The sequence below is a fragment of the Pseudopipra pipra genome, chromosome 1, assembly GCF_036250125.1.
Source record: "Pseudopipra pipra isolate bDixPip1 chromosome 1, bDixPip1.hap1, whole genome shotgun sequence".
NCBI lineage: Eukaryota > Metazoa > Chordata > Aves > Passeriformes > Pipridae > Pseudopipra > Pseudopipra pipra.
This window is the reverse complement of record NC_087549.1, coordinates 39,712,457-39,738,627: the sequence shown is the minus strand read 5'-3', so window position 1 is coordinate 39,738,627 and position 26,171 is coordinate 39,712,457. Positions and strand designations below refer to the sequence as shown.

Here is a 26,171-nt window from a genome sequence, read left to right as displayed (position 1 = left end):
ATGGATAGACAAAGCAATCTCAGCACACTTCTTCATGCAGTTCAGTTTTCATGAAATCCTAATAGTATTTACTCATACTTCATGAGTCAGTTTAAGTCTGATAAATGTTAAGTGCTACAAACACTTTTTTTAACCAAGTGTACTCAGCACAGACATTCTGTGAAAAACAGGGCCCAGTTTTGGAAAATCCTTACTGCTTCTTGCACTCAACATTTTTCAGCAAATGTAAGTCTTTGTGCTTTTTTATATGGTCTTTGATAGACTTGCTGTACGCTCTGTCATATGGCTGTAAGTTACCCACAAATTTCCTCTTTGAGAATGTGGGGTTTTTTTTAGTTCAGTTCCATCAAAGCCAGTAAACTACACTGACTATGTTATGACTGATATTTAAGTATTTCAATCTAGGTTTTATGAAAGTAGCCAGTATTTTAAGTACTCCAAGTTACTGAAGCACTAAAATCTCGGAGAATTTTTACTTCATTCTATTAGTATTTGAAAAGATATATCCTTTATCCTGCCCTATATTTAGACATCAACTGCTCAGGTTGGTACCATGGTAACTGCAGCACATACAAAAATTGTCAGTGAGAGGTGACTGTTAGTGTTCAGTTTCAGTACTCACAGATTAAGCATTGACAATTAAAAAAAAAAATGCTTCAGGAAAAATCACTGTGCACCAGAATACACTAATTTGGGTCAGAATGTGGGACAGTGTACTAAGACCACTAGTAGGAAACCAGTATTTGCATGCAGTGTTGACATCCCATCACAACAAGAGTGCTGCTAATTTGTAAATGCAGAAAAACCTTCTCTTATGGAAAGTATGTCTGACATAATGATTAAATAATTGCAAAATGCCATTGATCCAAATGTATTAATCATAGTGGTAGGCTGTTGGCCAAGTTAATGTTGTACAGAAGTGAACACTAAATCAGTCTGGTCATCATAGAACCATAGAATTGTTTAGGTAAAAAAGACCTTTATGATCAAATCCAACCATTAACCCAGCATTGCCTGGTTCGCCACTGTGGCCCCGAGTGCCACATCTACACAGCTTCTAGGGACGATGACTCATCCACTTTCCTGGGCAGCCTGTTTCAAAGCTTGAAGCCCCTTTTGGTGAAAAAACTTTTCCTAATATTCAATCTAAACCTCCCCTGGTGGAATTTGAGCTTGCGCAATTGCTGATTACATGGCAGAAGTCGCCGACACCCACCTGGCTACAGCCTGCTTTCAGGTAGTTGCAGAGAGTATCCTCTTCTCCAGGCTAAACAGCCCCAATTCCCTCAGCCATTCCTCACAGAACTTGTGTTCCAGACTCTTTAACACCTTTGTTGCCCTTCTCTGGACACGCCCCAGTTCCTCAGTGTCTTTCTCACAGAGAGGGGCCCAGAACTGGACACAGGATTCGAGGTGTGACCTCACTAGTGCTGAGTACAGGGGGATTGTCACTGCTGTGGTCCCTCTGGCCACACTATTTCTGATACAAGCCAGAATGCCATTGGCCCACTTGGCCACCTGGGCACACTACTGGCTCACGTTCAGCATCTGTCGATCAGCACCCCCAGGTCTTTTCTGCCAGGTATCTTTCCAGCTACTCTTCCCCAGTCCTGTAGTGCTGCATGGGGTTGTTTTGACCCAAGTGCAGGACGTGGCACTTGGCCTTGTTGAACCTCGCCCAATTGGCCTTGGCCTATTGATCCACCCTGTCCAAATCCTTCCTGCCCTCCAGCAGATCAACACTCCCATCTGACTTGGTGTCATTGAGAACTGACTGAGGGTGCACTCAATCCCCCCATTCAGCTCATTGATAAGTGTACTTATCAATCACGTTACTTGTGATTGGCCACCAGCCAGATGTAACTCAATCCACCACCCCTGTCTGGGCCTGGCCATCCAGCCAGTCCTTTACCCAGGGAACAGTACACCTGTCCAATCCATGAACAGCTATTTTCTCCAGGAGAATGCTGTGGGAAATGGCATCAAAGTCTTTCTTAAAGTCCAGCTAAACAACACTCACAGCTTTTCCTTCATCCACTACTAAGGTTGGTCAAGCAGGACCTTCCTTTCATAAAACTGTGATGGCTGGGCATAATCCTCTGATTGTCTTGCATGTGTCATGTGATGACACTTGAGATGATCTGCTCCATGACCTTCCCTGGCAGGCCTATAGTTCCCCAGATCCTCATTAAAACCCTTGTAGATGGACATTTGCTAACTTCCTGTCAACTGGGACTTTTCCAGTTAGGTAGGATTGCTGGTAAATGACGGAAAGTGGCTCAGTGTGCACTTCTGCCAACTCCCTCAGTACTCTTGAGTAGATCACTTCCAGCACCATGGAGTAGTGTGTCTAAGTGCTGCAGCAGCTTGCTGGCCATTTCCTCTTGGATTGTGGGGGCTTCATTCTGCTGCCTGTCTCTGTCTTACAGCTCAGGGGGCTGTGTATCAGGGGGACAACTGGTCTTTCTATTAGAGACTGAGGCAAAGAAGGCAGTAAGTACCTCAGCCTTTTCCTCATCCTTTGCCTGCTCTCTTGGTGGCACTCCTGGTTGCTTGCAGTCCCTCAGGTCTTCTTCTCTACATGTAGGGAGCTTGGCCACCATTGGTCCTAGCCCTATCCTGTGAGCTGCTCTAGTTTGAGCTGTGGACTCTTGGGGGCTCTCTCTGCTCCCTCTGTGGTTCCCCCATTTCGGGAAACTCCCCTGTGCACCACACTGCAATGCTCAGCTGCTGATCGTGCCAGCACCGGCGACGCTCGGCTTGGCAACTGAGTGCTAGTTTTGGTTATACCGTGTTTCAGTCCACTGAGCAGAAGGACTAATCAGATGGGAACTAGGAAAATATGGGATACATTCTTAGTGAAGGTGGTGGACGTTGCCAGAAACTGTGAGGAGAAAAGTAGAAAGAAAGAATATCATTAAAGCTTTGTGTAATCCTAGAAGACAGTGACAAATATCTGAGTAACGTGCAGTTCTCAGCGATACCTCCAGGATGGCATTTCCCAGTCTGTATTTACACTCAGTAAGAGATTTATAAGGGGCAGAGTTAGAACATACCATTGCAATCACCTAGCTTGCCTTCACAACACTGGCCAATGGATTGGAGCTATGTGAATAATTAATTTGGTTTCCTGACATTTGCAGGGAAAGAAAACATGTCAAACTTTGTTGCAATAAAATAAAAACTGGACAAAACTAATTAAAGCTAAAATTAAATACAAGAAAGAGGTACTGTGTTCTGTCTTTGTAAAGCTCAAAAATAAACCACATAAATGACATTTCTAAGTCTGAAGTACTTGTCACTTAGTTTTGCTTGCCTGTATTGTACACATTTGTCCTAGCATGATGGTTTGAGCATCTGCTTCAGAAAGAGAGTGAAGTAGATGCTTCTAGGAGATGGTTACCTTCTCTCTTCATTTAGACATTTATCTTAAAATGAAATTAGTTATCCTCAGAGACTTTCTGCTGCTTTTGCAAGATTTTGCAGGGAAATTTTCTCACTATATGGACTTATTTTAGATAGACCAAGTTGGGTACGTGAATTTTATGCTGTATTCATTTCAGTTTTTTAATAAACAAGATAATTTTAAAATGCAGCTAACTTTATTAGCTTGATGTATCAAAAAATCTTAAAGTAGTTATGGTCAATGCAAGTCTGCATTTTTCAGAAAATAAAATATTCAGTCATTTTCCTCAATGTAGCAAGAACTAAATTAACTTCAATTTAAGTTAAATAGTTTAGCCAATATCCCTAACAGAATGAATGGCTACCAGTCATGAAATTTACATCCAGTTGGACAGTTGTTTCAAACCTTAAATATCCTTTTTTTTTTTTTTTACATTTTAGAGATTCACACTATTTTCTAAATTTGTTAAACTTTAACTTCCAGGAACTGAACTGAATCACACTTTTGACTGTTAGCCTGGATAGCTCTCTTACTAAACTTTTACCGCCTTTGAGAGTATTTAGGACAATTAGCAAATCAGTATGCCTTTGACGAGTTAAATAGATTATTCTGCTTGATTCATGGAAAGAAAGGCTTTCCAGTGATTTATTAACTCATAAATCTTTTCAGAGTACTCTTCAGTTTAACATCCTACTTCTTAAAGTGTCATAACTAGAGATTGTATTTGCATAATCTCTAAAATCTTGTTTTCTTCCAGATAACTCAAGAAAATACTAAAGAGCATAAGCATATTAACTGGCCTCACTGTAATGAAATGTGCTCGAAAATATTCTGTTTACAGCTGCACTTGGAGACATGCAAGTTAGATATTTTATTATCCCATTATTATATTAGATTATGGTGTCTTAATCAAAATATTATACAATCATATGCATTACTGAAGTTGAAGAAAAATACATCCATCCTCTTTTCTTTGCCTGTTAAACCAGATCTCAAATTTGGACTTCTATTAATCCAATAATCAGGCTGCATTAGATAGGTTTGAATCTGTCCAGAGTTATGGCTGTCTTTTGTGGGTTATTCGTTTATGTTTTGTTGTTGTTTTGTTTTGTTTTTTAATTTCTATTGTGTAATAATTTGTGTTTACAGCTTTAGATGTGGCTTATGATATTGGTCTATGTAAGCAGTCCTTTTGTGTTTTATTAAATGCATTTCACTTAAAGTCTCATTGAAATGTCTTTCACTACTTAGTTGAATGGTAATATCTGCTGGTTATTATAAGATGCCACTATTCTTTCTTGCTCCTGCCGCTGTTCTGTGCATACAAATCCTGTTTCAAAAAGATTTTCTTCCAGTTATACTAAGCAAATTTACATAAGGTCAGTGCAGGGCAAATATTATTTGGGCTTTTTTACTACCCGTATTCTTTCACTGATTCTTTACTAATTTTGCTGAAGATGACCAAAACCATGATAAATGTAGGTTATCAGAAACCTCTAATTATTCATTCATTCTAATTTACATTACTTTTTTTTCCTGTAAAGATAGAGATTTTTCAATGAATTTCTGGTTGAGAATTTAACATAATACAAAAACATGTTTGCAGAAATTTGAGTTTGGAAGAAATTTGGGATTGGCTTTTTCAGATGCATGGAAACTCCTACTTTTAAAGAAACATTTGTACAGAACAGCAATTATAAGATGGTGAAGGCACACTCATGTGAACTGTTCATCCTTCCACTGAGGTGGGACTCTGTACTGAGTACTGCTACTAGTGCTTGTCATCACTGCTGCTTAGCTCCCAAAGTTTTCACCCCTTAAATCTGCTGGTACAGTGACATACATTTACTCTGTCCAAATGCTTATTTAGTTTAAGCAATTAATATTGTTAATGGTTTGGACTTTCTCACTTGGTCTATCTTAATAAAATTTTTCTGGAGCTGATTGTATGGCTATGCTGGCACAACTAAAAAGGTGATAATATCCATCTAAGAGAAGGCAGTGATGTGACAAGCATTTGGGACAGGGTGGAGGAGTTCAGTTCAGCACAGCTGGTAGAGGCCATGGGACCACAGTCTGAAGGGTGATGTCTCAGTAAAATTAATTTTTCTCGTTTGTCTCCTTCTACAGGAATATTCACAGACCGTTTCTTGTTTTGTCTCAGTGTTACAAGGGCCTTTACTTTACCTCCCAGTGTTGAAACTCCTTTGTTTTCAGTAGAGTTTCTCCAGATTAACAAGTGAGATCAAAATAGTCAGGCAGCAAATCAATAGGTTTGCTAAGCTTAATAGAAAAGGTCCTTTATCTAGACACTCTAACTCCTTTTCCAATAAAAGCCTATTAAAATGATACTAACATTAGCAGAATGGGAAATTGCTTGTGCATACAGGTTGATGAAATGAAGCATATGGTGTGTCTTGACTTGCCATTTTCAGTTCTGCTGGGAATAGTCATTTACCAACCATTAAAACTCAATACCATGCCTGTAAAATGATTGGCATTTATAAAGGTAAATATTGCACAGTGACTGTTCAAATGCTTCTTCTGTTACAAGAGCTATTGCAACTGCTACAGACAGTGATGTTGCCAGCACTGACACTGAAGAGTACTGAATAAAGTCAAACTGGGTCATAGATTCAAAGGAAATGCTTAAAACATGGGTCCCTGGGAAAAAAAAAGAAACGTTTTAAGGAAATTTGAAAAGAAATTAAGAAAAAAACCCAAACTTTAAATATTCTGAAAGGTTTGCTGGAATGCTTGTTTTAAAGGAATTTTTTAGTTCTTATTTTCTTAGTCAAGAAATATGAAAAGTGCCAATTCTGGTTTTGCCAGGGCAACTCTTCTGGATCACAGAGGATGTACGGTTCTCACATTGTCAGTCTCAGCTGCTTAGCCTTGGAGAGTATCATTCTTTCTCCAGGCAATATTAATTAGGAAAATTTAGTGGACTGTACATTCACACTAATTGTTTTAATACTATTCTGAGAAAATTCAGTATAAGCTCTGCTGAATTAGATAATATGTATTATTATCAATATTTAAGGTGACTTTTCTCCATTCAAACCTAATTTGATATTAGTAACTAAAAAACAATTAGCATTTTTCCCCAGGGGAAACTGATGTAGCAAAGTTTTATATTCTTTAGGTTTACTTCTCTTCTATGTGTTTTCTTACTCCCTCTTTCTCTTTTTGTAGAAGAATTAACCCTTCAGCAATTTAAAGACTCCCCATTTGTAAGTCAAATAATAGATAAAGTATCATATGACATACAAGACCTGTCAACAACTTGAGTATTTCCAACAATTTATGCCTAATCTGTGGTCTCAGATGAATCAAAAAAATCATTAACTAAATTATTAATAATAATTGAATTTCTTAAAATTAGAATGAAATATATGTCATAATCTGTCTGTTTGCAGATAGGTTAAGAAGAGAAAAGTGAATTAAATTTAGCAAATAAATTATCTCTAGCAAATTGTTCTTATTATAGTTGCTGCTCCTTCTCTGTTCTTTTCTGGTCTCTTGACTACAATAAAGCTTATTACACCACATAGATTTTCAAATGTACACATAAAGAGAAAATGTAGTCTTGTCTGTGAAGTGAGTTTTCCCCAGGTGTCACAGTTTCTAGTCTACCTAATAGTTTCTTAACTTACAGTTTATTAGATGTCTGAATCATTTACAAATTTGACCATGGATTTCTGAGATTTTACATGCTCTAAAATGAGTTTGTTTAAATGGCACACTGACAAATGATGAAGTAATCTGTCCAACACAAACCAAATATCAAAGTTTTCAGAAATATTTATTCAGTCAAAATATACTTATTTTCAGAGGAAAAACAATTTGGAAAATCTTTTGTGTACTAACTATATATACAAACTTGCTGTTACCTGTGGCTGCATTATCCAGGTTATACATAACTCATAGTACGTGCTGCCCTCGATTTCTTAAGTTACTGAGTTACTAAGTACTAAAAGCTTATTAGTCATCAAGTTTAATGTAAATCAAACCCAACTATCCTTCTTCTGGAGAAAGCACAAGTCTAGAAGTCAGCAGAATGTTGTCTATATTTTTCCTTTATTCTTAACTCTCCTTTCCAAGAGTGGATCACTGACAACAGATTTTTTTTGAGACACTGATGATAGTGTCAGTAGTCATCCTCTGTAAAGCTCTTTTCTCTTAAAAAGAAGTTATTCTAACAAGGATCTAACAAAAGCTCCCTCATATATTTCCAATAAAATAAATCACTGTGCTTGTTTTTTCGAGTTAATTTTCTTCACAGTAGCTAGTATGAGTCTCTGTTTTGGATTTGCGCTGAACACAGGGTTGATAATATAGAGATATTCTTGTTACTGCTGAGCAGTGTTCACACAGAGCCAAGGCCTTTTCTGCTTTTCATACTGCCGTGCTGGTGAGGAGGCTGGGGGTGCATGGGAAATTGGAAGGAGACACAACCAGGACAGCTGCCCCCACCTAACCAAAGGGATATTCCAGACCACACGACATCATGCTCAGTACATAAAGCGGGGGGGGGGGGGGGGAAGGAGGAAGGGGGATGTTCAGAGTGATGCTCTTTGTCTTCCCAAGTAACCGTTACACGTGATGAGGCTCTGCTCTCCTGGAGATGGCTGAACACACCTGACTGCCCATGAGAAGCAGTGAATTAATTCCTTGTTTTGCTTTTCTTGTGTGTGCAGCTTTTCCTTTCCCTACTAAACTGTCTTTATCTCAGCTCACAAGTTTTCTGGCTTTTACCCTTCTGACTCTCTCCCTGATCCCACTGGTGGGGGAGTGAGCGAGCTGCATGGGGCTTGGTTACTGACTGGGCTTAAACCACAACAACCGTGCATTAATATAAGCATAAGCATTTGCAAGAACAAGCAGCAATTTTAGAGATAAATTTTCACATTTTGGGAACTTAAAATATTTTATTACTAACAGAGACAAGGGTCTATATGTTTCTTACTTGAGTCTATCCGTGTTTTTCATTCATCTTCTAACCCTGTGTATTTTTAATACATTTAATTTTGCAAGTGTAATAAATAATTTTATTTTATTCAAACATGATGCTATAACTTTACCAATCCTATTAAAGCAGTGATCAAACTAATATCACAGTTAAGGTAAATTAAGAGTTCAGATTAATCATATTCAATCATTAGATTAGTCCAATAGGTAATAAAATAAAATGGTGGTGTCAACACTAAACATTAATTTTTTGATATAACTAAGGAAAGCATGAAGAGGAGCCTCTTTATCTGCAGTCCTACACTCCATCTAAAATTTCAACCCTTCCAATGTATTTGCTCTGCTACTGGAGGACATTATTCTGAGAACCTCCATGCTTTTGCCAGTCTAAATTCACTAAGCAGCTGATAACCTTGACTCCTTGTAAGGAAGTATAGCAATTCAAGTGCTTCTGTAGCACTTTTTCCTTAAAATCATTGTCTCACTTTCCAATTTCAAATGATAACTTTGGGGTGATAGTGCAGATGTGATGATGATTAGATGATGCACTCTAGCAGTTTTTGACTAACATGACCTTTCAGTATAGAAGCCACGGAGTAATTCAAAGATGGTTTGGTGATTATTTTGAGGAAACTGTTAAAGATATAGTTCACAAACACACATACTTTCATATTCACATGTACATACATTAATAAAAAACAAGAAAAAATTATTAAGAACAAATTTAAAAATTTTCTGTTTCTGGGTCATATAATGACCAGAGGTGGTCATATAATATCTGCAATTTTGAGCTCAATATTTTAGCTTATGCTGGGTCTTATTAAGGTGCAATCTGGTCAGGCTGGTCTTTGTGACACAAATCTTTCATCAGTTCTGCAGCTGGAAAACCTGTCCAGGAAAGAAACATAATTGTGACTGGTGGAGCAAGAGAACTGCTTTTCTCTGTTTCATCTCTGCATAAACCTTTGAATAAGGGTTGCTGCCCTCTTGCTCTGGCAGAGCAACTTCAGTGTGAATTAGATTGAGAAGACTTCTCAGCAGTCAAATGTTTTTCATCATTTTTTTCTTGCTACCTAATCCCTTCAAAAACATCTTTATATCTTTAAATCATGCTGGAAATTCCATCACAAATAACACTACATTTTACCAGTTATCAACCCCAATAGAAATGAGATGATAATTCATAATCTATAAAGCAAAAAGGGTGGAAAATCTCTTTGCCAAGAGTTTAATCTCTGTTTTCCATCTGAGGAAATAGGAAAAGAGGTGAAGACCAAAAAATCCAAAATCCCATATTGTGAAACTGGTACCATTTACTTTAGGATTCTTACTTCAGTGTTTTAAAAATTGTAAAAATATTATGGACTTTTTAACGGATAGAGTTGAACTTATTTCAACATAACCATCTCTAATTTTTCCTTAAATTCAGTTATGTTTATTGAAACTAGTCCTACAAGTTAATCCAAATCTGGAATGAAGTTTGTCATTCTTTCTGAAGAAAACAAAATACCTTTCTGTGATGCTTATTTCCACCCTTCTTATTCCCTGTATTTCATCCCTCAAATGATAGCCCTTGGCGTATATTTTGTTGAGAGTAAGATATGTTTAAAATGGTATCCCTGTAGATCATTAAACTCGAAATTTGGGAAGGAAAATCTCTCACAAATTGAGCATAAGCAACTGGTAGATCTCTGTGGGAAAAGAAGCAGTTTAGCTGTAAATTGTGGAACCACAAAGCAGGTAAATACTTCTTAAGGCAGGCATTTAGCATCTTTAAACTTGTTCTGGTTCTGTTCATCTGGTTCTGTTGGTATTTACTGAATTAACAAAAAAATTCCTGATTTTCTTCTCGCTTCTGTATTTCAAAATACACTGATAATTTGGTTCCGTGGTTCTGTTTCCATATGACTTTTTGATTCTGAATTTTTCAGGTGGATGTTTTTCAAGTGGAAGCAGTAGATGTTGGGATTCTGCAAAGGATGGTGGTTGAAAAAGGGAAAGGTTCTGACTGGCTTCTGGAGAAGATTATTGTGAAAGAATCAGCATCTTCAGGGACCGAAACATTGTTTATGGCTCATACATGGCTTAAAGACAGACATGATGGAAAAAGATCTGCCTCAGTAGCTCTGAATGCCACAGGTCAATACTATCTTCAAACTATCATTTGCTAAGAAATTTGTTCCAAACTGTAATTTCCTTCTACAAACAAGTTATTGTTTAAATTATTCCAGTAGAACATTGTCATTATATAGGGAATTAGTGGGTCTGAACATGGTTGTGTTTTAGTACCATTTAGTAAACATTATTTGCCAGAGGATAATTTCTGCTTTGTTATTCCAGATTTATAGTGGCATAAATGGCAACATATTTGGCCTATGTCTTTACATACTGCTGCCTCTCCAAGTCTTACTTCTACATTTGCAAACTATTTTTTTAAGCTTCAAGTACCTCTGCCGACTACTTGCTAGGCAGAGTGAAAATGAGATAAAAAGTGGGGCAAAATATTTTTAAGCAGTGAAGAAAATATCTCTATTGTATTGAAGATGACTGTTTTACCATATTTCTGCTACACAGTTTGGACAGCTTTTGCCAGAAACAGGACATATTTTTGACTGACACCATGTGATAATGAGACCACAGAGGCTCAGTTTTCACCCCACTGCCTGTGACTGCACTCTTTGTCAAAACAAGAAGGGAATGTACATCCTTCCTCTCTGTGTCATGATTTCAATACAAGCATATATTTGAATACAATCTGGTGTGCAAGATAGAACCGAACCACAACACGGTCCAACCATATCAGCAGGCAATCAAAGCTCAACATGCATCTCTAAGACTGATGTAGTTCAAATGGTACTACCTCTAGGAGAAGTTAATTAGCAGTATAGATGAGTCCTTAGATTAGAGAAAATATTCTAGTTCTTTTCCACCTAACTCCCAAGGCATCTCTGCTCACCGTAGCAGCATTTGGCATTACTGTTCTTGTCCAGCACTAGTCTCTTGACAATGAATATGATTCCAATTCAATCCATTTTCTCTGCTTTATCGTCTCTAAATTTTGATCATTTGAAACCAGAAAGAAAAGGAGGAAGCTGCTATTGTGCAAAAGCAAATAATTTCAGCTTTGTTTTAGATTGTATGTTTTGACTTTTCTCTAAAAAAAAGAAAAACGAATATTTAATTTCTGTTTCTACCAGACTGCACTGTTTTGAACAAAATGTTCCTGTGAGTTTCTTTATACTATAATTGGCAAATCCAGTCTAGGTTATGAACTCAAAAGAAGGCTTCTCATCTTTGGTTCAGGCCTCTATCTAATGTTTATAAACAGTTTTTGTCAATACCAAATCCCACTGAAATCAATGGAGACTAATATCACAGGGAGGAACATCAGACCCTAGAATGGACTTTAAACACATCTAATTAGTGCTCATTCTTCCAGAGCATGAATTGTACAAATAAAACAGAAATGCTTTAAAATGAAAAATACTTGAATCTTCATGTTACAGCCATTTCACAGTAAAGAGCTAGCCCTAGAGTCAGTTCATTAAATAGGATGATATGTAGGAGATGATGCTTAAGTAGAAAATCACATTGTACACTTCCTATTTAAATCTTTAATCTAAATGATATAATACTCAGTCAATTGTCTCACTAGAGATGAATACAGACATTTATTATCGTATAGACACTGTTCTACAGAAAGTATTAATTTGATCTTTTTTTTTAATTAGAAATTCAGGAAAGGAGGAGCACTTCTGCCTGGTCTTTAGGAAAAGAACAAATGAATTCAGGTATAGCTTCTCTAGTTACGTTGACTGTTTTATTGATCATTTTTGAAGTAATAATGGGAGAATATTTTCATCACCATATGTCATGACACTTATGAGTACTGACAGTAGTTTCCCCTTCGCAGTAGTAAGAAATGGCAATATACTTATACTTGATCAGCACCCAGGTGACATGCTAATAAAGTAATGCTCTCCATGTAGACTAAGCATCTTAGAAATTTTATATCAGATAGTTTGGTTAATATATGAAAACAGAAACATCATTTATATTTTTTTCCTTTTTATTTTCTTTATTTTATTTGTTCAGAAGGCAGATGGAGGATTTATTTAACAAAACATCAAGAAGAAACAAAACCAGAATTTGAAAAGTTGTCAGAAAATATATCCAAAATGGTTATGGTTTTTTATGGAAACAAAGGCAAGTCAAATCCAGTTTCCATGGAAAACAGAGTGGATCATCAGACTAAGAACCAAATAACATATGATGTAAGATATGCCTATATTTAAATTTTCTTTGAGTTTTCTTTTAAAGTGAGACAATCATGTATTATTGTTTAAATATTCAAGAAAAACAGAACTGAAATTTTCAGTTGCACACCAGATTTCATTTTTTAATTTTTTTACTTTCTCGAGTTCACAATGATCAAGCATATTCTTTTTTTTCCCCAAAAAAAATAGTTAATAATGTATATCAATTTAAATAGCATTAACGTTACATATTCACATTTAGAAATAAGTGTGGTATGTAATTTGAATTTGATGGAACAATTACAATGAATGTCCCTAGAAGATAAGGCTAAAATATCCTTAAGTGCCTACAGTCAACTTGGTTCTGCTGCCTTTGAAGTCAATGGGACTTTTAGCACCAAGGTTGATGTAAAAGGGGTCCAGGACTGTTCTGATCCCTTTAAAGCAAACTTCCTCTCTTGCTATAAATTACCTTTGCATTTGTCTCTGTTTGGGTGCTAACTCATGGTTTTGTTTCTTCCTAGATACATTTACCATCTGATTTGGGAACACTTTACAAAGTGAGACTTGGTCTCCAGAGTTTGGAAAACAGCATATCCCAGTTGTCTCTTCATCACTTTAAAATACAGAACACATCGACCCTGGATACCTTTAGTCTCACCATAAATAAAACACTTCCTCTTTCTCTTAATGGAGACAGATGGATTGAATTCCCCATACAGTGGCCATTAAAAGAAGCACTTTCTGGTAGGTATAAATCTACTTCAAAGCAGTAGACTGGTCCAGGAGGTTAACACATCCTAGTACTACAATAGAAACCTTTATCAAAACAGAAATTTTTATTGGTTTTATTTAATGATTCATAAAGGCTGGATAAGAATTTAAAATGTATGAAGGAAAATACTACCCACTCAGCTTAATTTCTGTACCATAAAATGGTAAGTGCAATATTCATTTGATTGCACAGAACCATTATTATATGCTACACAGAACAGTTCATAAGAAATATCCCTTTCTTGCAATACTGTAATATTTCTATTCTCCTTTAGTCCTCAGCAGCTCATATTACTGACATTAACAATATGATTTTTATAGCTCATTTACTATTAAGAGATTTTGTTGTTTGTTTGCACATTCCAAACAAAGACTCTCAGTAAATAACGGCTCAAAACTACATATAAGCTTCAGTTTTATTATCTTTATACACTCCAAATATTTATGCTTGTTAAAATAATTCAACAATTTTTTCATACATCACCTTGGTTAAGTAAAATAAAAGAAATCTTTTCACCTAAAATCCACCATATCTCCTCATTACTGAATGCTACTATATAATGAAACAATTGTCAGCTAAATTAACAGACCAATTAATGATACTTAATATTCAAATAATTTGTGTCTGTGTTTTATGCAGAAACCAAATAATTCAGTTCAACTAAAGTGAGTTGAAGTAGATGTTATATTAACCACCCCAATACACTTTGTATTTGAACTTATGGCCCAGTTTCAGTGAGGTGTTTGAATACATCTAAATGTATGTATGCAAATAATCTCAGTAGAATTAATAGAGGTTGAGGCTTTGTGTTTTTTTCATATTTTGGCTGCAATTGATAATGTAAATTTTGTATTTAGGCTTTAGATTTTATATTGCTTAAAGGTGTTATTTTCACTTGAAGACATCCAAAGTATGGGTACAAAACAGGGCTTAATGGCTTTCATCTTCTATGCTCAAGACTGAAAAAAAGGACCTTCAGGTTAACATAAAGGCCATGACTGTGCCCCTTGCAAAAGCCTGATCACTGTCACATGCAGAAGTATGCGGGATACAGGTACAAGCACATAGAAATGATGGGAGAAAGATCCAGCATGGGGGATAAAGGGGCAGTGAGATTGGAATCCCTATGACTTTTTCTGACTCTGGCTGTCACTTTCAACCTCTTGGTTGAAAAAATAATTTCCCCATTCTTTGCCTTTTTTTTTTCTTTCTTTCTTTCTTTTTTTTTTTTTTTTTTTGTTTTGTAATATTTTTGTTCTTTGTAAAGGCTCTGAGATTGAGAGATAGAAAAATCACAGACAAGGAATAGGTGTTATATTACCCATGTGTTTAGGTAAAATAACAAACAAATGAAATAGCTCATCTCTGTGGCTTTTATTTGTTTCCACACATGCTTTAGAAATCTTAAAGGAGGCTTTGTAACCACAGTGAAGAAAAAACTGGAACCGTAATTCCCCCAAATCTTTGCTGTTTATGTCCAAGATAGATTTAAGCAGTGTCACAGTAAGTGGTACATGTGGAGTTCAAAGCGATCTTTACACACACACTTACTTGCAGTTTATTGTGCAAAAGAGATATGTTTTTCTGTCATCTTTCTAAATCTAATTTATTTTCTCCTCAGTTTTCTTTTTCTCAGCTAAAAACAAAACCAGTATTGTGTTAATTGGAATGGAAAGCAGCTGATCATAATCATCATAACCAGAAGCCAAGTGCTGTTAAATTTCAGATAAAGCTCTGTCATTCATAGAGTGACTTAATATTTCATCTCTTAGTTATATTTTCTTTTTGCCTCTTTCTTTTTTTTTTCCTATTTGGGATTGTGATGAAGCATAGGCTAATGGCTAATTGAAACCATCAAAACACAGTTGATAAAATACAGTACAGACCCTCGAGTTCTGGCTGTGAACACATGTGCCTTTGGGTGTATTAATGGGCAGAGGCCTCCAGCTGAATATATACATAAATAGTTTCTCTTCATTGTACCTCCCTTTGAGATGCTAACACCTCAGGAATCCCCAGGGATGACATGCTGCTCTCTTTCTCCTCTCACATACAGGGCTGTACAGAAGGTGAATTTTGCAAATCTGTAGTTTTTAAGGCAAAATAATTAAATATTGAAAAGGTGAAATAAAAATGCATTATGCTACTTTCAAATAGATTATTTCCACAAAGTTAAAAAAGAACCGTAATTCACACTGAGATTAGGAAATAATTTGAATTTTATAAAATTAACGGAGTTGTAGCATTCATATATGTTACCCTTATTGTATGTAACTTCTTTTCAGAGATTGCTTTCATCTTTCCTCTCTCCAATCTATTCAGTACACTACAGAGACAAAAGCTTGGTTGCCTATGTTTATGCTATGATAATCTGATCACACTACCTGAAGGAAGACCGCTGTTGAAGCATTTTAACTCTCTGCCCTTGCCTACATTAGTCTTCCTCAATTGCTCAATTGTACAATGAATTCTGCCAGTTCTATCCACTGTATGATCTGATACAAAGTTCATGCAGTGCAACTTCTGCTTGACTACAGTGTATCAGGGCCATGATAAGTCAACAGATCTTACTTGCCTTGGCCAGAGTCACCTGGAACCTCCAGCCATAACGGGCATAGGATGTCCATTTCAGATCATGTTTGAGCTACTTCAGATGTGCATCTTACTCTATTCCTCTCTATGCCCCAGTATTCTGCACAGTCCTTGGACATATGTTGTAGCCTTATTTTCAGTCCTTCTCTGGCCCTTTCACCTGCTGCTCCCAGCTTCATCACCAGGATGGATTCCAGGTCATTTTCATTGTTTGCTGCATATGGGACTGTTGACAGCTCTGCTTGCCACGTGAAGATGTTGCAGAACTGTTACCTAGTCAAGATCTCTTTTTGCTTGATATTGCAGTGGTTACATATCATCTAACAGTATTTTCTGGAAATATTTTGAGTGAGAGAAATTTAGTGCACGTGACTGCATGTATATATGGTAGTCGTGGCGACACAGGGGACAGATCTCTTCTCCAGCCATTGCAGAATGTCCAGTATGGAGAGGAAAATGAGGTACACTGCCTTAAAGTACTTTAAAACTTACCCTTTAATCCACTCTTGTACTTCCTATATATTATTTTCAAATTTTCCTATACAGTTAAGTAATATAGTTTGAGATTGCAATACTGAATACTTTTATTTTAGTCATTTTTAGTTATTGTGGATGCTGTGGATTTGGGAGAACTGGACAAAATTGTTCTTTTGATCAGCAGCAAAACAGGTAAAGTACTTTTTACTTTCTAAAGTCAGTGATGTGAATCACACAGCTAGCATCCTGTTAAAGTCAATGAAATCACTGCCAGAGTTAAATACTAATTAATTTCCTTTGGCTACTTCTAGAAAAGGTAATATTTTATAAAGTAAAATCCTACCTTTTGATATATTAAAATCCTTGGATCTAAAATCTATATCATTATTGCATCCAGAAAGTAAACTATTTCATTGCATAAAAGAAAGAAGAACATAAAATTAGGATGAATAATTATATTCTGCAATTAATACATCATCTATGAAGAAGTGATCTAGGAGAATAATTATAACTCCAGTAAGAAATTGGTATTGTTTGATATTCCTTCCCTGATTCAATTATTTTCACTATTTTTTCCAACTGTTCTCTTTTCTCTCTGTAACATTCGTAAGGGAATTTTACCTCTATTTGTTGGTCAGCAAGTTCTGTCACTGAACTTCCTTAAAGTCGTCATGACTTTAACACCTCTTTGCCTCATCTATAGAACAGTTATCATGCTATGAGGGAATATTTAAAAAAATAATTAAATATTTTTTTTAAGTCTGTTAATGAAATTTGCTATATAATTGCAAATCATTACTTACTATGTATTACAGTTGATCATTTTCAGACAGTTTTCTAGGAAAACAGGGGTTCTATGTCTACACTTTATCTGTCTTTTTTTGTTTGTTTGTTTGCCTATCTGTAGACTCTTCATAAAAGCCTTTTAGGCTTATCACCCAATTTTTAACTCAATTGTTGGCATTCATAAATTAATTAATAAATGATGTTTTAATATATTAGGAATGACACCATTATACCAACAATAGAGTCTACCTAATTTCTTGACATGCAATGCAACATTTTTACCTAACTCTATTTCCTTCTTTGTAGACTGCAAACTGAACATTAAAAAATTGGAAGTGAAAGAAGCTGCAAAGCAGCATCCTATCTATGTATTTGAAATGAATGGGTAAGTATATTATGTAAAGCTAGCAATGTTTTCTTAAAATGTAATGGCTGAAAACACTGAGCAGACACTGAATCAAAGTAACTATCAGAGCGGTTCTGTAAATAGATATTTGAAAAATAAATCCATCTTTAACTGTTCCACACAAGTTCATAGGATTTTTTTGATTTAACATATGATTTACTTACCACAAAATCATATGTGGTTTTGTTTTTCAGAGAATTTTCTGTGGGTGCAAATAAGCCTGAAATACAGAGAGATATCCCAAGATCTTTTGTTATTAGAGGAGATAAACAAAAAAATGAAATCGATAACAACTTAAATAAAGAAGAAAGTCAAGCGAGAAATGTGACAGAGTATACTATTAAAGTGTACACAGGCAACAAAAGGGGAGCAGGGACTGATGCCAATGTGCATATTATTTTATTTGGGAATGAGGACAAATCTGAGGTACTTCAACTCTCTCAGTCACTAGAGCATCAAAACCCCTTTGAAAGAGGAAAGGTGAGTACACAGATTTTACAAGCTGTGTTAATTTCTGTACTGGAAAAGCAAATTTGAAATCTCTGCAAGTTCTTTAGAGAACTTTAGGTATTTATTCTATTTTCCACGTCATTAGATGAGATTTTTTCTCAGCTACTTCTGTTTCACCTTTTCACCAGAGTAACCAAGGGACATTTTACTTCTGCTGTCTCTGTTGCTCTTCTGTCTCTTAGTCCCAAATACATCTTCATATTACATCCACTTATCTGCCCAGTTATTAATTTCCTTGTTCTGAAATGCACAACATGCATTGCCTGTTCATGTGCATATATGTGCAATATCCCATGCTGTTGCACAAACTTTGTGCATGAGGATACATCAGTCTCTTACATCCCATCATTTTACTTTGCCATGGAAACTGATGCTGTGAGCCTCACTGAATGTATAAGCCTATAACCAGATAAAGTGGAACCATACACATCAACCTATTTCTGATATCCATCTTGCTTTAGGCTGTTATTGAGAGACCCAATAATTCAGATACAGATATTTGCATAATAATGCAGACTCTCTGCATTATGTCCTAGTACCTTAGCTGACTGTTCTCCTATTTTAATAAGATATTACTCCGACAAAGCAATTGCTCCATTTAGTCACCACCTCTGCAACAGAATACAATGATGGTTACCCTTAAGTAACAAGAAATATATATATATTTTCCATATCTTTCTCCTGTGGATTTATTGAAAGGTAATGACTGAATAATTAGAACTCAAGTGAAAATATCTTCCTTAAGAGATGTACCTCGTTTTCTCCAGTATTACTAAACATCTTTTTACCTGCAGTTGGTCCAAGTTTCTTCAGCCAGGATATCTGTGACTATCTTCTAAAAGATATTTACCCATGAATTGTCTTCCATACTGAGGAGGTTAATAAATCTGGTTAACTACAGGTACAAGGAGCAACTAAAAAAGTTTCTTGAGCAGTATTTCCTTTTGCCTACTACTACGCAGGAGGTGTCGCTACTTTTTGAAAAAGAAGAGTAGATACATAGAAATCCTGTTAGCAATCCAGCTAAGCCAATGGGTAGCCAGTGGTGTCAAATGCCTTATGAAAAAAGAATCTCATTTTAAAAAAATCTGCAATATGAAACAAGGTAATATTTTAAAGTAGATACTATTTGAGAGACATAACGGTACATGTAGCAAAAGCCTTTCTCTCTAATGTTCTTGAATGTTTATTTATATATTATATACTAAATAACATTTTAGAAGACCATATCAGTTGAGTATTCATGAGACCAAAAAATGTTTTTCTGGTAGACAAAAGTCAGGAAAGAGGTGGAGATTGTCCTACTATAAATTGAAAAGTGAATCCTTTCTGTTTAAACTGAGACCTAGTAGGACAGGATCTATACCACCATCTTCAGTATGGAAAATAAATCATCTGTGACTCATCTGTTTTGAATTGGTATTATTATATTTGAATTAATCTCGGAACTGACCTAAATAAATTTGTAAGTTTCCAAACATTGGTATAGGTATAATATTTTTAATAACTGTATTTTAATATTAAAGGTCGATACATTCAAGATTAAGACAAAAAGATTAGGCAGCCTGTATTCAATTGAAATTGGTCACGATGGGAAAGGATTCGGTGAGTATACTGCCTGTGTTCAGTAGCCTTGTAAAAATCTTCTGCCTAAAGATCTGCCTGACATTTGGAAAGGTGTTTGAAGTCATACTATGCTACAGCTAGCTAATACAAATCTGTGTACAAATGAGGTCAGATTCACTGCACTTGCTTTCACCCCCTCTGTCTATCACATTTCCCTTGACTTTAATTTGATTTTTTTTTTCTAATAGAGATCAAGTTAACATAAACCTCAGATGGTTTTATCCTTCAAACATTGCTCAGCCAAAACCCTTACAGATATCAGATGTATACAGACATATAGAGACATACAAATACATAAACTAAATTTGCAGGCAATGTATAACTTGAGTCAAAAAGGTCTGATTGTATTGAGATACTCTAGTCAGGTGAAATTTGCTTAACCCATCTCAAAGAAATAGAGTTTTAGGTTTGATAAAATCTGATTACTCTAAGCTCATGATGCACTATATAGTGGCAAGGGTTTATCATTTCTAGGATGAACCAAGCAAAATTCTGCAAATAGCAGTTCTTATTTGGAAAAAGTTGAACAGGTGTGGTGTTTTTTTCCAAAGTACCAGTCACATTGTATACGTCATGTTGTTGAAAATTCAAACAGAAAAATCACCAAACCTGTTGAAATACCTGTAATAAATAAGATCCTTTTGCTGACTTTCATCCTGCTGTGCATGTACACAATTCAGTTTAGGACCGATTCCCAGTGTGGAAACGAAACTCCACACCGGCAGACTTCTGGCACTCTGAGAGTTGCACAGAGGTCTGTAGGGGAAATAATAGGTTGAATTTTCATTTCCTGGATCCCGAACTATCAACAAAATTATTATCTTTTCTCTCTGTGCCCTGATCATCATCACAATACTGCCTTCCTAGCACAGCTGGTGTGTGTCAATTCATCTTATAGACATGACTACCTTCCTCTAATTTTTTCTCTGAAATTATCTCCAAGTGTCTCTTGTCACATCAGCTGTTACCTTCACAAGCTTCCTCAAATGTAACAGCTCTTTGAAATGTTTCATCTGTTTCCTAGATGCCTCTGGATTTCTCCACACCTGGATATTTCAGAGGTGTCTGTTGGAGTTTTGTCAATAAAGGAGGAAGCATTAGATTTTGATCTTTTCAAGAATATGCCTTTATATTCTCTTGTAAAATGCTGTGTAAATTTGAGAGACCGTAAATTTTTATTGCTGATAATCCTGACTATGAATTAGAGATTTCCTGAAAGGTCATATATTCCAAGTCGAGTCTATGATATATTAAACCATTCACAAGATTTCATTAAAGGAGTTCCAAAAGTACTTCACAATATCAATAAATGAATCTTGTGAATTGAAGATGGAAAACCTAGACACATTCATGGCCTAGTTATACCAACTATTTTTTTGAAAATGCCAATGAAAAATGAGAAAAGTTGCAATGCATTTACATTTTGTTCAAATTGAAACAATTTACAAATATTTTCACATTACATTTTTAGTCTACTTACAAATAAAATATTTTTACTGGTTTTAACCTATTTAGAACTTTGTCCAAATATTTGAAAACCAAAATAATTTGATAGAATATAGTTCTTTATCTGTAGGACATGCAAAGAATGCTAAAAGGTAGTCAGCTAATAGCAGTATAATCCTAATTAGTTTTAAAATATTGTCATTAATATTTGCCTTGGCAAACACAACTAAAGATATCAGCAAAAACATTGTATACATATATATATATAAAAGTTTTGGTTTTAAAATCTTAATATTTTAATATTCCATGAAATAAAATTCTATATCACAAGAATGAAGATATTTTTCACACAGCAAAATAGGAGATTATAGTATATTATTTAATACATTCTTAAAGCTGAAACAGATGTGAGTGTTGCCCTAAATGGAGATGCTATTCTGAATCACAGTACTGGAGAGATAGAATTATAAGGAGCATTCAGATTCACCACTTGGTTTATATACATATCAATATACTAATTAGAAGGGAGTAGTAGAATGCCCACCAGGGGTTCATGTGGAGTGCATTTCCAAGTACGAAAAAGGGCAAAATGGGTTTTCAAGAATGTATTCAATATTACCATGCACTCTGTTTCATTTGTCTTGTTACCTGTTCTGTTCAATATGGAAAAATAAGTTAAGTTGTAACAAAAATTTTCCATTACATTTTCTGTCAAAAACATCATACACCTTCCCTATAAAACTGAGAGAAGTTGGTAGTAATTTGAATTATCTACATTTCAGTTTTATTATTGATGTTGAATACACTTGGAAGTATTGAACCACATGGGGTTTGGAAACACTTCTTATACTCTAATTGTGTTTTGGTTTTATTAAATTTTCTCCTTTTTTTTTTCCTTCTACAGCAAGTGGCTGGTTTCTGGAAAAAGTGGAAATCACAGATGCATCTAGAAATTCAGTGTATTGCTTCTACTGTAACAGGTCAGCAGATCAGTTCATCATCACTCTGTACAAACCATTTTCTTCTCCATAAGAATTAGTAGTAGTCTTTTTAGTCTCTCAGTTGGTTCTCTTCTGGTTTTCTAAAACAGTAAGAACTTTTTTATACCATGCTGTGTTGCTATCAGTCCATCGCCAAAGACTTTTGAACCATTTGGCCAATTTCAAAATAATATGTCAGAAGAATTGTTAGAAGAAAACACGATATTTTTCCAAGAAATTAAAACTGAATGACTGCAGAAGGAAGAGATACAATTTAGTGCCTTTGCCAAGAGAAGGTATTTGTATGTATTTTCAAAGGTAGAAGGTGTCTGGTGAACCATTATACAAGCATTAATGCGTATGTGGCTCTGACAAACATATCATGGATAAGCAAACAGGCATGGGAGGGGAACAGAAAGGAGGATGTTAGGATATGGCAGTATAGATAAAAAACTGGAGAAAAAGGAGTGTATCTTATTGATAAAAAAGGCAACATTAAAACATTAGAATCATTCTGTTTCTATGTTTGCTTACTATGGATCCAAAATACATTCAGAAAATAAGATAAAACCAAAAGAAAGCTTTATATGATGTGATGTAGGAGGATGATGATCTAAATTTCTAAATTTATTTGGATTCTGGGGTACTGGTGTAAAGGACTTCTAGTGTGCAAAAAGCAGATGCACTTTAGTCTGCATCAAACTGAAACAGTACAGTTTCAAAAGTTGGAAATTAAATTGAAGGGTATATTTGGAGTGACTGCTCACTATAGTGAGTACTATAGTACAGTTCACAGCTTGAAGAATTTCAGAATAAGCATCTGAAGCAAACATGTTCATGTCTTCCTAAGAGGAAATCAGCTTTTTAATGCACCTGGAGAACACATAAGTGTGAAAATTTACAAGTTCCCTGTATCTAGAGAGAAGAATGTTACCTGGGGGTCTGAAAACAGAAATGGCAACCAAGAATATTTAATTTATCCTTTCCCTAAATATGTCTCTAAACTTAACAGTTGACGGAAGCCAAATCCCAACCCTGAACCCAAAAAAGTACCTTTTTTGGTTTTTGGATAGTCAGTTGTACTCTACAGTCTAAGTCACGAGAATGTGAGGCTGTTAATGACCCTAACAACGTTAAACGTCTTTCAACAACATTAAACTTCACTTAACTTTCTCCAAACACATGCTCAGATACTATCTAGTCTTCCAAATACCTAAATTTAAGTTAGTGGACAGCAACAAAAATCCTTAAACCAGAATATCACTCCTTTGTGAAACACAATCCATGACGGAATTTCAGTTGATGCCACTCCATCTCTTTTGCTTGTAAGAGTTTTCAGATCACACCAGTCAGAGGAAGATTCTTGAAAAAGATAGCTTGCAACAAACATTTTTTTCCAGAGATTTTTTTTCAATTTTATTTAAAGTATTGTAGTAAAACGACAAAGGTATGTAAGAGACCCATTTGGCATAAGAATTTGAATCACATCATTGATGTGGGGGAGCGACTGACACAGATTGATTCTAAATGCTGCTGACTAGGACATTTAACAGAGGTCTTGGTGGGTTAGAGATGTATGCTTACTTTGGTGTATACCTACTCACCCAAAATGGAAGTATTTTAGCAGAAGAGGTTAACCCCAGAGTACTCAGTGACCCAGAGGCTCTGGGGCACTCCTAAAATACAGGAAATTGTAAGTTCATGTTCCTCTTCCAGCTGAGACATGGAGCTCCTCATCAAGCCTACCATGTAAATGGGGAATGGTTCATTCTCTCATCAAAAGACTCATCTGGTACAAACGATGTCTCTAAAAGATATCCATCACTGAAAAACCCAAATCCTTTGTTAACCCATCTAAATGCCTGTTGTCTACCATACACATCACACCTTTCCTAGGCTCTGTGACATCCATATGCAATTTTAGCTGCTAAGATTAGCGTGTTTCAACCTGGAAATGTTTAGATTCTGCCATATCTCCCAGATGTTGAAAGGTGCAACTTCAGATGTGAGCTACTTAATGCTATACTAATGTCTAGGAATCCCTCCCATACTACCTCCTTAGTAGATATCACATGAGGTAGACTGTTATAAACCTTCCAAAAGTGTTAGAAGCTTTTTAACTCTCTTTGGATACTAATTCCACTGTATCCATGGTTCCAGGTAATATCAGTCTATCTGAGTTTTGGACTCAGGTTTATTTCCCATATAATCAACAGTAAAACCTCCATAGGCTCTTACAGAGCAAGGATTGAGCCCACTATGCAACTCAGTATTTTGTGAACCAACAAAGAGACACGAGAAATAAACAGTCACGGGAATGGAATACCAGAACAATAATCTGCTATCACAGAACAGGTTTCCTTACTCTGAATTATCCTGATTTTATGTCACTCTTTGTGGTGAACTACAGGTTACCCATATGACCAAGAAATAAAATGAATGTATATTTAATAAATATACCCATAAAGTTAATTACACTTTTAAATTACATATATTGGGATACTAAAACAAAAATTTTAAAAAAAAATCACTATTTTTTTTCAGGTTGGTTTCTGCTTCTGTATAAACCAATGTAAAAGCTCTCCTAGAAGATCAAAGGTGCAGAAACAGGCTCTCACGAGTTTGTCTTCTGTTTATTAAGTTTTACATGTGTTGTGTTTATGACAGGTTTTTATGTTTTTTCCTTAAGGTGGCTTTCTGAAGATGAAAGTGATGGCCTCACCGCAGTGCAACTTTATCCATAGCAGCTTGATTTCTGATTCTTTCTGAGTGTGTTGCTTCTCCAAATTCATGCTGATTTGATTTGATTGTATTTTATAATTCTGAAGGTATTGTAATTTTTGTGCAGAAATGTCAAAACAATGAGTTAAAAACATCACAGTAAATTAAATGTGTCTAATGTGAACACAGAAGTGTGATCCTATTAGAAATGCTCAAAAACTTTGCATGACTGAAATTTCCATATCAGAAATTTAAATATGTAACATGATTTGTGGACTTGATCTGAGCAATCATAATGGTAGACATATGTAGTAACATACTCAAATATTTTTGTTCCAGCAATAATTTGTGGGTAAGCTAAGTTTAGCTCTTGTATCAAATCTGTCAGTATTTACTAATTTGATGAATCTTTATCAATTTCAACATTTATTAAAATTTAGATTTTCTTAAATCAATTTCCAAACAAATTGCACAATGTTTCAGCCTTACCATGTATCGCTGCTCTTTTCTATAGGACCATAACAGAGAGTAATAAAGACCTTGTTATTCAGGAGTTCACCCTGTGTTGGTAAGCCTCTCTCTGACATTGACTGTAAAATCTTGTAGCTGAGACAGAAACTCAGCTGTGAATCTTTAGATCCAAAGTGTCTTAAGAGAGGCTGTTATCAGGAACACTGCAATAGCTTACTGGGAGGCTTAGGCATCTCCCTGCTCAGCACAATGACTTTTGCAGTGCCTGTCCTTAGCTATCTAAACTGGCTTTCCAGTGCAATATGCGTGAATGCCTTCCCTTCAAAGAAAAAAAAAAGAAAGAAATCGAACAATTATTTTTGCAAATGCACAATAAATAGTAATATATTTAGCTACAGATGCACAAATTAATGTTTGTTTTGGTAGGCTTTGATATTGTCAGAATTGACTCAGGAAGAGTTTAGGATCTAGGCAAGTCTGAACTGAAATCATGACTTGCACATTGCCAGAAGTTTCATGTGTGTGATCAAAATACAAATATTGTATATAAGCTACATAGGTCATCCCTCCGTTAATCAAAGGCTTCACCTTTTGTACATCCAAAACCTAAAATCTTTATGAAGATTTGAAATTTAGACCTGTTTCACCCTCAAGATGCCATCATGTTCTGTATCAGCTATGTGCTTTCTGTAATCACAAGAATTAAATGAGTTTCTAATCTGTGTTGATGAAACATTGTCTGGCTGTC

The 26,171-nt window shown here is 35.5% G+C and overlaps 1 protein-coding gene across 1 annotated transcript in view; it reads left to right on the top strand.

Moving 5' to 3' along the window:
• RP1 (RP1 axonemal microtubule associated) overlaps positions 1-26,171 on the top strand; it is a 189,525-nt gene extending 163,354 nt beyond the window's left edge. Inside the window, exons 49-59 of the mRNA XM_064653041.1 lie at positions 10,309-10,516; positions 12,109-12,168; positions 12,473-12,651; positions 13,158-13,380; positions 16,307-16,461; positions 16,594-16,669; positions 17,570-17,648; positions 17,864-18,149; positions 19,706-19,784; positions 22,156-22,231; positions 24,921-26,171. Of these exons, the coding sequence (XP_064509111.1) occupies positions 10,309-10,516; positions 12,109-12,168; positions 12,473-12,651; positions 13,158-13,380; positions 16,307-16,461; positions 16,594-16,669; positions 17,570-17,648; positions 17,864-18,149; positions 19,706-19,784; positions 22,156-22,231; positions 24,921-24,975 (1,476 nt within the window). The 3' untranslated portion in view covers positions 24,976-26,171. The remainder of the gene's footprint in view (positions 1-10,308; positions 10,517-12,108; positions 12,169-12,472; positions 12,652-13,157; positions 13,381-16,306; positions 16,462-16,593; positions 16,670-17,569; positions 17,649-17,863; positions 18,150-19,705; positions 19,785-22,155; positions 22,232-24,920) is intronic.